The following is a 16,572-nucleotide window of genomic DNA, read 5'->3' on the forward strand; positions in this document are numbered from 1 at the left end:
AATCCTAAATCAGCAGTTCTCTTTTCAACTTGTTTTGTTGGCAAAATTGATGACATATGATTCTGGATAATAATTATCGAGTCAATATGGAAGAGATTGAAGCTAAAATGATCATTGACCAAAAAAAGTGTCTGTTATTTGCTGTATTGTACTTATTAAATGATTAAGTGCTTTAAAGATTTATTTTCCTGAAAAATTAGTAAACAAACCAAAGGAATGTTGGGATTTTATGGCAATCTGTCCAAAGAAATAGACTAATATAACATTCTTCATTTTTTAGCTGGTAAAAATGACATATTGCTTTTCTTTCTCTTTATCTCTACAACAGATGCTTCTAGCAGCTGGGATTCCAAGATTAGTTTGTCCAAAATATGAAAGCATGTCATCCAACTAAAGTATTAAGTTGACCCAGTTTTTGTCATTTCCAGTAATTTTACTATTCTCTAGAACACTGTGATTTAACTTCAACGTTACTACACTGATGGGTTCAGGGCTAAATCTGTCTACCCTCATTCAAAAATTGTTAAAAAAAAATAAACTTCTGATCCTTTATATTCTGTTTCATTCCAGCAAAGAACAGAAGTAAAAAAAAAAAAAAACTATTCTTTTTATATAGCCATATTCCAAACCCATTTTTTAATTGAACTAAATTTCTATATCAGGCAACTTTTCAGCATCCAAATTACCCAGTTAATTCCCTTCTTCATTTTGGAAATGTAAATCAAATTTTAAATTTTAATTCATACTTAAACTAGGGAAACCTTTGCTATGCCTTCTTATGGTAAAATATGTTTATGTCATATGAGCATAATAGATGACCCACACTAATATATAATACATTTTCAATACTGTTGTAGATTATAGAAGCAATAGCATAAATTTATAGTAATACGTGTGTTGGGCATAGTGTTAATAAATTCCATGTATAACCTGAAAAAAATTGTGGTTTCTCTGTAACTCAGTATTCCCAAAGATTGCATTTTGGAATGAGATTTACATAAACCACTTTCTGGTTTATGTAAATATGTTGGTTTACCAACATCTCACAGTCCATTTTGTACTACAACTTTCTCTAATGTCTGGATCAAATATGAAAGCTTAAGCTTTACAAGAGTATTGACAGAGCTATTTATATTGCCATACTTAGTAACTCTAAGCATACATATTTGCAAAATGTTACTAACTTTAGAGGACAAAACACACTTAGCCAGCCACATACCTCCACAAGCAATCTGCAGGAATCTGTATTCTCAACTTCACTTGCCATCTTCTGTCTCCAACATAGACCTTATATCTAGAAAAAATAATTCAGGCTGTACATAATGCAGAGGTATCTATGCAAATTAATAATTCAAAAGAGATTCTGTTCAGTTCTCTGGGTGGCTAGAATTACGTTCTGTGAAACCACTGACATGATCTTAATAAGAAGGAAATAAATCTCATTTTTCAGAGGTAATGAATTCTTATAGACAACTAAACAACTAATTCAACTTTTCTAAAGCAATATCTTATAGCGTAGTTACCTGAATGAATAAAATTTCCACTAAAGTATGGCCACTTATTTAAAAATTTTATGTGATAGATAGATAGGTAGAGATGTAGGTATTATATGTATATATACATATATGATATTCATTCAACTCCAAAACATTTTGTGTAACAAAGCATTATCCTTGCATCTTGTGATCACACAGCCTCATTATAACACTGAATTATAATCATTTGTTTATATATGTTTCTTCATGTGTTCATGGTCTTTGTAAGCTCCTAGGAGGCAAAGTCAGTATCACATTCACTGTTGTACCCCACAGTTAGCAGACCATATGCACAGAAAAGGTACTCATTACTTATTTGTAGATTATATTAATGACTTTGAAATTTGCCCTCAGATTAGTCTTATATACCTTCTTACTTTGAATATGTAATATTCAACTTTAATGTAACTTTGCACTGTGTCAGGTACCTTTTCCCTACTAGAATTTATGAATTCTTCTGGGGATTCAGTCTCTCTTCCAGTCAAAAGTACCTAGCTATATCCCTCTCTCCTTAGTGCATATTTCCCAGTCTCATAATCAACTCAAGAGGTGACTATATAAGTCATCTTCTAATATCTCCAAATATAGAAAGCAGCAAAATTCAAATTAGATACAGAATGTCAGAGATGACCAAAGAACGTGGTGAAGAACATCAGAACATGATGAATTAAGGCCTTCAGAAACTTCCAGAAACTCAGTGGTTGCAATTTTAATTTTATTTGATTATTCATGGACCAATTACAAAGGTCCTAGTTGTACAAAAATAATTTTAGATGTTACCCAGTAAATATGAATTGGAAGTGACTATTTTCCTCTTGTCCCGGGTTTTTCTTTTTCATCCCTAAATCACACATAATAGGGTTATCTGCTTTTGTTAATCTTATAATGAGGAGGGGGCATTGGAAGTATCCACTCACCTGATCATAAAGGGCAGGCAAAGACAGGGAGAATTAGGCTAGTTGTTACATATGTGGCAGCTGAAATGTGTTCTATCATTTGTTTTCTTGATGGATGGGAAACATTCCTGAACTTCTCCAGTCCATTTCACCCAGGAGAACGTGCTTCAAATACTTATCCAATATGAAAGTCCACAAAAGGTGATTAAGCAAAGTTCATGACTGTCCATTAAAATGCACAAATGTTCTGTTAAAAAAAAAAGAAACCCCAATGAGATCTTTATGTGCATGCATATACGTGAAATCCTGACAATTTCTAGATTTTCCTACATGAAATTAATACGTTCACCTTTAGTTCCCTGTTTTATAGCACCTAATACATACTTGTTCAATGTATTTTTCAGAATTATTGTAGAAATAAATGAATAAATGGATTTGCTGAATCAGCAGTTCATCCTCCAACTCAAACCAGTATTTTTAGCAGAGATATTTTACTTTTATTATTTACTTTTATTATTATTTTACTTTTATTAATGTAATGATGATTATCCTGTGTTTTTTAATATTGGAAACCATCGTCTCCCTTAGATACTTTGTTGACTCTTAAAATGCCTGATTCAACATCATATTTTTATTTTTCCTGTTTATAATGAATATGCAAACTGGTATACACATATTTTAGAGATTTATGATTATATTCAAATCAAGCACTCTTAAACTTTAGTAATCTCTTTTTTTCCTGAGAGAGAAGGGGGGAGGGGCAGAGGAAGAGGGAGAGGGAGAATTCCAAGCAGGCTCCTGCCTGACATGGTGCTCGGTCTCACGACCTTGAGATCATGACCTGAACCAAAATCAAGAGTCAGATGCTTAATCAACTGAGCCACCCAGGCACCCCAAACTTTACTATATCCTAATGTAAATAGTGAGACATTATTTTCTAAATACAAATTTTTCAATCTCCATAATTTAGTGAAGAGTTAAAGAAATGCTGAGGTTTTCGAGGCAGACTACTGATTTGATATATCAGGGTACATTCTGTTAAACAAAATCAATCCTGGAAATTGATTATATGCAACACACCAACTGATAATGTCATATAATTCAACCAGTTGTGTAGCAAATGGTGTGCAGATAACATCCAATTACCAATTTAAAATTACGAGCTTTAGTTAATCAGTGGATTTTTTTTTGTTATTAAACAAATGCTTTATTTAATGTTTCCACCAAATTGAAAGTATTAGCATGATGTGGCCTTTATTGTGGAGAACACAGCCATTCAGAGTATGAGCTTGGTTCTAACTTTAATTTGAAGATGCATATAATAATACTATAGTTGTATCCTTTTACTGGTAAGTCACGAGTTTAGTCAATCAACAGATGTTAATTAAGTGTGCAATAATGCTATAGATACTTGGGGGAAAGCAAATTAAGTATAAAATATGGATCCTGGCCTCAAAGCTGTATCATGTAATTCAAGTGAATGGCCAACACTCATAAAATAAGCAGAGATATTGAAAGATATGGAATCTTTCCCAGAATGGAGGTGGTTGTGTGATACACATTAAACATGTTGAAAATATTCAGAAAGAAGTTATATGAAGGTTGGAGAAGATTTAAAAAGCTATCCCTTCCTTCTTTCATCCCTTCTTCATTCACTCATTTATTAAATCTTTTATGTATCTACTACCTGATGACTACTAGGCTCTGAGAATAAAAGGATTAATAAATAATAGTCATTTCCCTCACACAGTTTACTAGAAAGAAAAAATGTTAAGCAGAGAGAGAATAGAATGAACTATTCCTAGAGATGATGAAACTTGAAAGGGTGAGAATTTGGATTGATGGAAGATGAGAGAAAGCATTCTAAGCATAAAAAGCAGTATGTGTCAGGATAGAAATATTAGTTCCTCCAAGGTTTCCTTCCTATCTTTGATGTTCAGCACTGAGCAAGCTTGTATCAGATGCCCAGAAAATATATGTTGAGCTAATTAACAGCATGTTTCTAGGACAGCAAGGAGACTGACCTGGGGAAGTTTTCGTTTTGAAGATTAACGAGAAATAAGAAGAATTATGTAGGTCGACACAACTGCAGAGGTGCCTCCAGGCTGAGAGAAGAATGAATACTTGCTGCAGTACAAAGCCTGCTTTTGATCAGAGGAGTGATGATATGAGTATGGTGATGGATGAAGGTGAATGTGCACTCGTGTGTAGACCTGGTTGTATGATAGCTGATAGGATGGGTCTGGCTGAGAGCCAGACCAGGAGAATATGGGGAGGTCAATAGTACAGAAACAGTGGCTGACTATCTGAATCTCACTTATATTAAATATGGACTGGATTTCAGGGTGAGGCCAATAGTGTGGTGATCAGGAAACAAAGGTCAGAGATTTTTACAAGAGTAATTAGGTAAAGCTAAGTAGGAGAATCAATAGGAAGCAAAGGTTGGGTTATCTCACTTAGTTCTGATGGATATCACGTGTCTGGATATTCTTACTGGGCATGATGTGTATGTTTATATGTGTGTTTGTGCAAGTATCTGTGTGTATTACCTACTGTGGGCCATACGTATGCCAGTTTGTGCCATAGAATATTTAAAGTCAACTTCCTTTTTACCCAATGGTCTTAAAATTAGGATTCAGAGAGAAGAGCTATCAAGCTATTGAGAGAGTGAAGGTTTGCAGTGTTGAGGATCAAGGCCAGCTGAGTACAAATTACCCCCACTCGACTCAAGGATAGACTTAAGTTTCTCTTTGAAGATGGGACTGGCCTTATTAATTCACTGGCTAGTTCTAATTGAAGTCCTTAAAAATTGCTAATGACAAGTGGGAAATTATGTGTAGAAATATAGATAGAACAAGGCTACTTTGGACTTCATTTCAACTCTGGGTTAGTCTTTACATTCTTGCTGATCAAAAACAGGCCCTAGAAAAATCCATCAGCTGCTAAGCATTGCTGATTTTTTAAATATATTTTTTAAAGTTTATTTATTTATTTTTGAGACAGAGAGAGAGTATGTATGTGCACATAAGTAGGGGAGGGGTAGAGAGAAGGAGAGAGAAAGAATCCAAAGCAGGCTTCACACTGTCAGCACAAGAGCCTGACATGGGGCTTGAATTCAGAACCATGAGATCATGACCTGAGCCGAAATCAAGAGTTGGATGCTTAACCAACTGAGCCACCCAGAAGCCCCTTATTTTTACATTTTTAAGTTAACTTAAGATCCACAGGGGTCAGGATTTCTCTGGATAACTCCAAGCTCATAAATGTGTGACATGCTGAATAAGCACCACGTCCCCTGCCCTCATGGCTCACTTTGTCAGGTGCTAAGTCTCACTAACTACTTACTGGTACCTCCATTAAATTTGTGCACCTATTGCCACTGGGCTTAGGTCCTAAACCAGAAATAAATAAGGACCAAAATCAGCACCTGACTCAGAATGGATTAAATATTGCTACTAGTTTTCCATTGACTTTGTGCCCTCATTGCCGAGAAATAGTTTATAGCCACTCACTTTGAAGAAGTTGAATTGTCTAAAGACTCCATTAAGGCCAAGGACAGCAGTTAACCTTCATTTAATAAAGGTTAGACTGTAACCCACCAATTTTCCATTACTTACTTCATTCAGCAGGAGACATAGCAGAATAATGGCTGCTATTTTGGGGGGCGGGGGAAGGCCCAGAAATCTGTTTCTATGTTTTGGTTTTTTTGGGTTTTTTGCCCTTTCTAAGTTTATTCATATATTTATTCAAGTAGGCTGCACGTCCAACATGCAGCTTGAACTCACAACTCTGAGAACAAGAGTCACATGCTCTTCCATCTGAGCCAGCCAGGCACCCCACCAATCTGTTTTTCTGATAGGTGGTTTTTTTGCTTTTGGTTTGGTTTTCGTTTTGGTTTTGGTTTTGGTTCTGGTTCTGGTTCTGGTTTTGGTTTTAGCTTTGGCTTTGGTTTTAGTTTCAGTTTTGGTTTGTTTTGTCTTGACACCTCCCAAGTGGCTGAGAGATTAAAGCAGGATCTAGAGGAGTATCTGTCTCCTGAAAAGGGGAGGTATGGAAGCACCAAATATATACTATAGCCACATATTTATGCTTCCATTGTCTTTGCCTCACTAACCAGCCTTTCCTCTTCATGGAAGCAGTCTGAAAATAATTGTGATTTTAGCAGGGAAGAAAGTGGAGTAAGCTCCAGCCATACCAGCAATCTAAGCAAAATGAAACTCCTACATGGACTGTCCTCATGAAAATGACCAGAATAAGAATGCAGTTTTGCTGATTATTTTCCTTTGTGTGATTGTTTTCACAGAGATATTATGGAAAGTGTTTGTTGGTGGGGAAAGAAATCAGATATTAAAGGTTTCCCTTCAGGAATATCGCATTCCCATTTTTAGCATCCTAATTTCAAAATAGTGATTTTTCTGAGAATAATTAGTAATTATCTCCTAGGAATTGAATTATGCTTTCTCCCTATAACCCATTCCTTCTTTTATACCCCAGTCACATGAGTGATTTTGAGGCTGACACTGTCCTCTTTTTATGTTAGCCACTTATGTTCTTTGACCTGAGCTCATTGACCCTTTAGCCAAGTGGCTGTTCCATCCTTGATTATATATCCCTCTTTATTTCAAACTTAAGAATTCATGTGACCAGCCTGTCCTTTTCAATGTCATCTCTTAATGACCTGCCTTTGGACTCATTTTCAAGTCTTAGAAACTGACATCTACTCTTACTCATGTGAGGTGACACACACCCTCTGCCTGGTTCTTCCTGCGGTTCTTTCTTTTGACCTTCCTATGTCTAGCTTGTCCCCAGGGTTTTAGTAATCTCACAAAGAATTTTTACTGTGTACCACAATTCTATGGGAAATCATAGGGGAAGAATCAAGTCTTTGAAATCAAATAGAATTTCTAATTATTTATACCATTTTAATATTGAATGATACTCAACATCTCTTAACTGACGTGTCCTCATCTCTAAAGGCTAAATCCGTAATGTTAATTTAATGTGGTAGTTTTGAGGGAAAATTAGCTAATTTTGTATAGCAGATGAATATAAATAACAGCCTCAACCTGTCTCTGGGTTGGAGTCATCTCCCTTCTCCTCTCTTCTTTGCTCCTCTTCTCTCTCTTTGCCTTTCCTCCAAGCCCTGTGTAATGCAGTGAAGACACAGCTCTCAAACAACTCTTGGACTAGTATTAGAGACAGCAATGTAAATCGATAACTTTAACCTACTTTGGAGATGCCGTAAAGTCATCTTTGCAGTGACTGGTAAAGCTCAGCATTGTCTCCCTACCACGTAGGCAGGATCTCCTCTCTAAAAGATAAAGACCATGGGGCACCTGAGTGGCTCAGTCAGTTAAGCGTCCGACTTCTGCTCAGGTCATGATCTCACAGTTCGTGGTTTCGAGCCCCACATCAGGCTCTGTGCTGACAACTAGCTCAGAGCCTGGAGCCTGCTTCAGATTCTGTATCTCCCTCTCTCTCTGACCCTCCCCTTCTCACACTGTCTCTCTCTCTCAGAAAGAAATAAAACATTTTTTAAAATTTAATAAAATAAAATAAATAAAAGATAAAGACCGGCATGAGTCTACTTAGGGTCTGCTGTTGAGTGTGTCTTCAGTAAAACAAACAAACAAACAAAAAACTTGATTATGTATGAATTGTGTATTCATCTTGCATGAGAAACTGCTCAATTTCTCACTCCCAACAAACATCCTCCAAGCTTGAGTGTCCTCTAAGTATTTCATGACTTCAGTGTTGTTCTACTGTTTACCACATAACATTTTACTATATGGTTGTTGGTTTCCTTGAGTGAACATGCTTCACTCTGCGCCTTATGCCACTAAAGATCTCTCTACTGGCTGTAAATTTTCAGTGAGTATAATCCTATAACCCAAGGTATCTATAAAGGAAGAACAACATATAGTTTTAGTATGTAAACCTATCCTTTTATATATTCTTATATTCAGGCTTTTGGAGATGTAATCAAAAGAAGTTGGTTAACCCCTTATATTACTTCATATAAGAAAGGCAGCATGCAATAGTATTTTGATTTTTGATCAAAATATGAAATTCTTCTCAACATTGGCAACAGGAAGATAGTTGAAAATTTATCTCATGTGCAAAGCTAATCTGGATAATTAAGAATAATCCTTTCCCTTCCCCCCCCCATAATAACAGAGTTGCTTCATTTTTCAATTGAATAGCTTTAAAGATGCAGTCCTTGCCAGTGATTAAGCCGTATTCAGAATGGGTTCCATTAAGGTTGTTATTTTGGTCTGGAATGTAAGCTCCTCACCAAATCCCAAATAAGTGATGTCAGGACCTCAGCTTGCTTCAGTTTACCTACATTTCAGCCCAGAAGAGGTGAGCTTCTTTAGATCTCCTGGGTCATAGTTCAGATATAACACCGTCTCCTATATTACTTGGCTATATTATTTGGCTCCCACTGCACCATGGTGAGGGAGGCAGGGTGAGAATTATTATTCTAAACTGTAGATGAACCAACTGTGGTTCCCCAGAAATGAGGCAATTTTCCCAAGGTAGTATGTCATCTACAGGTGGACCTCAAACTTACTTTTTTAAGCTTTGATCTACTTATCCCCCTCACCTATAGTAGGCATACCTGTAAACTCCCATATTTATTTGTTATGTTATTCAACTAGCTTAGTCTTTACAAGACAACCATCAAATAATCTAAACTCAACTATAGTTCTTTCTTCCTAGACTTATCTTACCCCAAATTAGTTTATCTGTTTATAAACTAGAAAAATTAACTTGGATAAAAAATATGCCGTGGTGTAAAAACATATAAACTACTAAGTACTGTCATATATATTCACTCCCACAAGTAACATTTAGCCAAGTACTTGGACAACTTGTGATCCAATCAAGTTGACATGAAATTAGCCATCACAGATGGGGAGTCAGTGACTCCATCTAAATGATGTGGAGAGAGGAGCAAGAAAGAAAGCTAGAGATGAGAAGCTACCATAATGATAATTACATTTAAATTTTTTTATTAAGAAATAACTTTGGGAGCACCTGGGTGGCACAGTCGGTTAACCCCCCCCCTTCTTGACCTCAGCTCAGGTCATGATCTCATGGTTTGTAAGCTCAAGCCCTGTATTGGGCTCTGTGGTCATGGTGCAGAGCCTGCTTTGGGTTCTCTTTCCCTTTCTTTCTCTGCCCCTCCACTGCTTATGTGTATGCTCTCTCTCTCTCACTCTAAAAATGGTTAAATGGTAAACAATGTTATGTATATCATCACAATAAAAAGTAAAAACAAGATTTTTAAAGACACATAATGGCTATTCTTTAACAATATTGTTGTGATTTTGCTTTCTTACTAAGTGTTGATAAGAAATATAGGTATGTCCAGTTTAAAATATTATAGACTGTGCTCAATTATGGTTTAGTATTGTATAGTAGTTCATCATTGCTTTAGGATAGAGGAAAATAATGAACTAAATAAAAATGTATAGCACTTAGATTTTGCTGTATTAGGGGAAATATATTTCTTATATATTCATAGTCAGGCCAAATGAATGGAAGTATTCAGATTAATCACTCAGTCTGCATTCTAATGATTGCTCCTCTCCATGCTACTCTAATATGGATTCGTCAGATTTTGCCTCATCTTGTGTTTGCAATAAAACTGTGTAGTGATGCTCATGCTCTTTTCAGGATAGGGTGTGGGCCAGTGTGGGGAAGAGCCTGAATTGCATTATTGCCATGGTGGATAAACTGATTGAAAGAGATGGTGGCAGTGAGAGCGGTGGTGACAGCAGCAAAGATGGAGAAAAAGACCCTTCTCCAGTGGACTCCATCATAACTCATCCAAGGGGTAAGGAGTAATTTTTTCCCAATCACTGACTGAGTAAACAAAATGAGAAAGTCATGATAAAATGAGATAGAAAAAGAAGAGTCAATAGTGCCTTTGATGAAAGTGCTGATAGCATGCTTTTCCACTTCTTTGGCTTAGATGATAGAAGGCTATTTATCAAATTGCATCTCAGTTGTGTTTTCAGAACTGCTTGCAATGCTCATTTTTTTTCTTTTGCTACATAAAAACCTTCTTGAAAGAAGAAAAGTGTTTTCTCTTGAAGACTCTGACATAGTTTAATCTATTTTGACACATTCCTCCAAATTTTTATTAGGAAGCAAAACAAGCATCTGCTCTTAAAACTCCAAGAAACTTCTAGGGATATCAGGACACAGTATCTCATAATGGTTCCTGAAAAGAATGCAGTATAAAAAAATGCTATTTGCCTTATTCTGGGGAATATTTTTGTGAATTATGTCAAAAACATATAAGAAGGTTTGGTTCTGTATAAGAAGAATGTGTTCGTGCATTATTCCCAAGACATATTAGTAAGTCTAGGTTTTCATGGATATATGTATACACACATGCTTACACATGCACACACGTATAGGTGTTTATGTGTATATACAGACAGACATACAGATACTTTCAAAAGTATGACCTATTACAAGTTTGACTATTAAGTATGATAATCAGAATTTTAACTACGGTTGTGTCCCTCTACATGGCTTTTATATCAAAATATTTTTTGTTAATTTGATTAATTTCAACAAAAGGGCCAGGTTGTCCCAGCCCTTTGGGTATCTTAAGAGTCTGGAGAGAATAAACAGTGTTGCCCTGCTCTCTTCTTCTGAAATTCACATTTCCTTTTACTTTAAGAAAATGAGTCCTAAGAAAATATGGATACTTATAAAATTAAATTTATGTTTTCCCAATTTGTTTTCCTGATTTTTCACTACTCACATTTTCATCAGGAGTTTAATTATATGAAACATCAATCTTTCATCACTTGATTAACAGTGGAACCGTTTCTAAATCATGTTTGTAAACTGTGGCTTTCTAAAGTTTTCTTAGTGCCGATGGTCCTCATCCTCTGTAGAAGATTCACACGGGGGAAAGTTTATATCAATGTTCTTTATGTTCACACTTACTTGTTCGAACTATATATGGGCATATTCTTTTCTAAATAATATCAGTTTTATTAGTTAATGGATCTAATATCAGTTAGATTCATGTCAGTTGCATAACTTTTACATGAATCAAAATGAAAGCTTGTCAAAACTTATGTCATAAGGAAGTAGTATACTTCCATTTTCTTTAATTGAACATTTATTGACCAGCAACTCTAAGCCAGACAGTATGCTGTGCTCCAGAAAATAAGGTGAAGAAGTATAATCCATTTCAGTGTCTTGTTCTGTCCGTTGATGGGTTTCAAGGCATAATACTTTTTTTTTAGTTTTTTAATATGTATTTATTTTTGAGAGAGAGAAAGACAGAGCATGATGAGGGGAAAGGTAGAGAGAGAGGGAGACACAGAATGTGAAACAAGCTCCAGGCTCTGAGCTGCCAGCACAGGGTCCAGGGCAGGACTTGAACTCACAAACCGTGAGATCATGACCTGAGCCCAAGTTGGATGATTAACTGACTGAGTCACCCAGGTGCCCCTGAGACATCATACATTTGTAGTAGAAATAATATGCGGGATACTGAATTCTGCCACATGTGTTTTGATGTTCCCTGAAACATCTCATTAAGAACAGAGTTCGAAATTATCTGAAATTACATATTTTTATCCATAGCTTGTATTTTATCAGAAGATTGTATCTGTGTGATCAAAACTATATTTTCAAAAGTAAAAATATTTGGCAGATAAATATTTGGTAAGATTAGATGAATCACATTCATTTGAATGTGAAGCATTGTTTGATTATAGTCTAAAACCAGATAGAAGTTGCCATCAACATAGAACTCACAACTAGATTGGCTTTGTGAATAGTTAGAGCCAAATTATGACATAGTGCCCTCTAAATGATTTTATTTTTAACTTATTATCCATATTGATTTCATCCATTCTTTTTCATGTTATAAACATTTTAGGATATAAGACACTTTAAGTATATGAAATAAAATACATAGTTTTGTCTGATAATGATTTAATACAGTATTGTCAAATAGTTTCAAAGTTAAAGCTTTTGTTAACATTTTACATGTTACACAATTGTATATAGAGTACATGTTTTGGAGAGGATAATGCTACATAAAAGAAGTTGTTTAACATATATAAATGGATGTCTTACAGATTTATCTGTGTTCAAGTTTACTTAAAATAGTTATGGACGTACTGCATAGTTGGAGTGGGATTAGCTCAATCAATTATGTAATAATAATTTACCTTTATTATATAATAATAATATATTAACAAAATGCTTCCTCTTATTATTATAGTCTTCCTCTTATGGTAGAAAAAAACATTTTCAGAGTTTACCCTGACTTTTGTCACATAAAGCAATGCAATAGAGAAATTAATGGTGTTTTTTTGAACTAATATAAAGCAAACGAATAACCTAAAGTCATGTATTTACCTACACTACCCCCCAAATTATCTCAGATACAGATATTTGAGATATACTTTCACTAATTACATGTCCCCTCAATTTACCTGCAGTTTAAATTTTATTAGAAAAAATAATTAGAAATTTGGCAAAGAAAAATGAATAGGATTATGTATGATTATCATTTTCTTATTTCATTCAGACTTTTCTTATTGCAATCAGATGTAAACATTTGGAGCATATCTTATGTTTATACACACACACACACACACACACACATACATACAGTAAGCAAACTGGAGTACACATTGTAAATACAGAGGTACTTCTTGATATCATGCATATCATTATATCACGAATATTTCCTGAGAAACATTTTCTAAAAATGCAGTTATGACTGTAAACTAATTCATCAAAAGAAAAAACACTATTTTAGAAATTTAATTATTATAATATCACTGCAGTTAACACATAAAACATCTTTGAACATTTAAGTCTTCAACTACATCTTCGACGTTTTCCCCCAAGTTAGATTGCTATTGCTAGAAGTGGAATTATTTTATAAGGAGAGTTATCCCTTCTCTGCCATGTATTCATTTATACAATTACCTATTTATATCAGTGTGGACCCATGAATACTTATTTTATTATTTATCTTATAATTAATAATATTATAATACTTATTTGGGGCTCAAAGTGAACTGGATTTAGCCCTTAGAAGTTCTTTCAGGTTGGTTTCAGTGGCCTTCTGACATGTTCCTCCACACACAGGCTAGTTACTCCCTTGTTTTCTTTCTTACTAACTCTCTTAATTTATTTTTACTCACTCCTCTACCCTCTGGCACCATTCTGTTTCATTTGTATTTACCCTGCCCCTGCCCCATGCCTAGATTCAGCCATTTTCCAAGAAATTCTATTTTCTTCTAGTAGAGAATAGCATGTAGAAACCAACATGTGGGTGGATAGGAACATTGTGATGGTTCTTTTTAGCAATAGGTACTCTCATCAGCAGTATCTATAAGCACCCTTTGAACTACAGCCTTCTCTGAATTCATGCTATTTTGGATGAGAAGCATTCTGTAACTTGTTATTTATTATAACTTTATTTGTAATGAATTGTGATTTATCTAGTTATTAGTGATGTTTGATATTATATAACTTAATTCTGTATTTCAAACCATTATTTTTTTTAATAATAAAACCCATTTCTTCAACAACTCCAATTTTACCCCAGATCATTGCTGGGGTGGAAAAACCATTTCACTCTTTCTTTTTATGATTAATAAATGAAATGATTCACTGAATGATTGAGTCATCCAGAATTTACTGAAATGTATGATGTCATAAATACTACTAGGCATTTGTTAGCACATCATTTATTGTTGTTCTGCTTTCTTTTTTCTTTCTTTCTGTATTAAGTTCTGCAAATATTTTTCATCAATTTCTGGAATTTTTCCTGTGTTCATATGGTTTTGACTATTATGTTTTATATTCGGATATATTTTGAAATCTCATAGGGTAAGTTAATCCTATGACAGATTTTCTCTCTTCATCACCGCCCTTTATTTTTTGCATTTTAGCTGTAACTCGTGTTTGTTTTGCTGGTGTGTATATATATCATGTTTAAACAGATGGTCCTCAGAATTGGTGCTACCTTTTTCCATTTTTTGATGTTTATAACCTGCAGATATTTTTTTCAAGTTGTGCATTTTTCTTTTGCAGTGTGTTTATTTAATAATGTTTTGAACCTGCAGTTTTGAAGGTTTTTTTTGTTTATTTTAGATCCAGGATTTTACAATATATCTTACTTCATAGATTTCTTTTCAGAGCTAATATGAAGAGTGTTGAGAGAAGTAAAGCATTCTCTGCTGTTCTGAACACAAATAATGGAATACCTTTCTAAACTTTCATGGCTTATATTTATTCACAGGTTTTCTTAATGAATGAGATTTTTGTGTACTTCTCTACATTTAAACATACTTTTTTTTAAAGTTGATTTTTTTTTTTTTGAGACAGAGACAGCGTGAGTAGAGGAGTGACACAGAGAGAGAGGGAGAGAGACAGGGAGAGAGAGAGAGAATCTCAAGCAAGCTCCATGCTGCCAGTGCAGAGCCCACTGTGGAGCTTGAACTCCTGAAATCATGAGATTATGGCCTGAGCCAAAACCAAGAGCTGGACACTTAACTGGCTGAGCTACCCAGACACCCCAACTTGAACATACTATAAGCATCTGAAAGCATCCACTGTATGCATGGGACCACATGCCTTTAATTTCATAACAGCTTGAAGACTCACAGACAAAATCACTGAATATTAGAACCCTGAATTTTAATGTGCCCTTAAAGATTATGTAATTAAACCTCCTAAATTGTGTTAAGAAGTTTATGTATAGTATCTCTGCCAGTTTTCACCTAGCCTGTGGTACACATCTCCACTGATAGAAAACCATTTTTTTATTTTCTAGAATGGCATATTCCAGATGTTGATCTAAATAAGTTTCCTTTAATTTTATCCACCGGCCCAGATCTAATTCTGTGCAACAAACAGAACAAATCTACTTTCCTTTTTCCACATTATAGTCTAACTTCTCTGAAAGTAACCATCATGTCCTTTTTGAATTGCCACTTCTTGGTTATTTTTCAAAGATATAGCATCAAACACAGAGTAACACAGGAGGACCACTTAACTACCTTTAGATACTATTTTTCTATTAATGACATCTAAGTTCACATTAGCTCTTTTGATGGCTGCCATTTTGCTATTACCTCCATCGATATCCATAAGCCTTGGTAAATTTGACATATCCTTCAAGCTTTTGAGATTCAAGTAGTTTTTAAGCACCACTGTGTGATAGACATTATGAAATACTAGGGGCACAAAGAGATTAACACACGGTCCATCTCAAGTCTGCTGAAGAGATGGATGTGCAAACCCAGGACTGCAGGACACTACACTTTTGAGTACACTCTAACAAAGTCCTATTTCTTTCACCCATCATATTTACTGTCCAACCCAGGTTTATTTTATTCACATTTTACAAACATGTTCTGTTTGTTCACACAAGTAGTAGATAAAAATATGGTAGCAAAAAAGAAATAAATATGAACCCTTGAGGCACATATTATCACTACTGTTTGGGGATGTGTGTTCAAGCAGTCATAGATTCTCCCATTCATGTTACTGCACACCTGCATTTCTCTCTCTTCCACAAGGTTACCATGAAATGCCCTGTGAAAGGTCAAATACTCTATGTCTCTGAATACTTTTTTCGAATATGCCCAGCTGTAAGTCCTATCCAAAAGGGCAAGAAGTTCCTATGATGTGACTTTTCTCAGTGAGCCCATGCTGGCTTCATGTCATCACTGCTTCCTCATACAGAGGTAAACATCCCTGCAGATCACAAAATTAGTCTACTTACTACTGGTTAGGGTTTCACACTCACTGATACGCATGTCCTTTCCTGTCTCCTAGTTTTCTTTTCATTTACATGTACATTTCCTACTAGGATCTGAGAATTCATTTTTTTCTCCACACCTTTTACTTCATCTCTGTCTGCCTCCAGTTAACACAGTTGTTGGTAACTACCAAAAAAAAATTATCAGTAATTTATCACTAATTATCAATGGCTTCCTAATGCCAAAGATTAGTCATCTGAAAGAAATGTAGCATAACCTCCAAATAGGGACAAATCTAAAGTTTTAGCAAATCACTTCTTTTAGCAAACCTCTTTTATATACATATTTAAATGCTTATGTATTTATTTTGAG

At 35.0% G+C, this 16,572-nt stretch overlaps 1 protein-coding gene across 2 annotated transcripts in view; it reads left to right on the plus strand.

Annotated features, from left to right (window-relative positions):
• INPP4B (inositol polyphosphate-4-phosphatase type II B) overlaps positions 1 to 16,572 on the plus strand; it is a 367,279-nt gene that overhangs the window by 250,088 nt on the left and 100,619 nt on the right. For both annotated transcript variants that reach the window (XM_077755934.1, XM_077755935.1), the window contains exon 14: positions 10,115 to 10,274. In XM_077755934.1, the coding sequence (XP_077612060.1) occupies positions 10,115 to 10,274 (160 nt within the window). The remainder of the gene's footprint in view (positions 1 to 10,114; positions 10,275 to 16,572) is intronic.

This window comes from Crocuta crocuta, unplaced genomic scaffold (assembly GCF_008692635.1).
Source record: "Crocuta crocuta isolate KB4526 unplaced genomic scaffold, BGI_CrCroc_1.0 scaffold112, whole genome shotgun sequence".
NCBI classification, from domain to species: domain Eukaryota; kingdom Metazoa; phylum Chordata; class Mammalia; order Carnivora; family Hyaenidae; genus Crocuta; species Crocuta crocuta.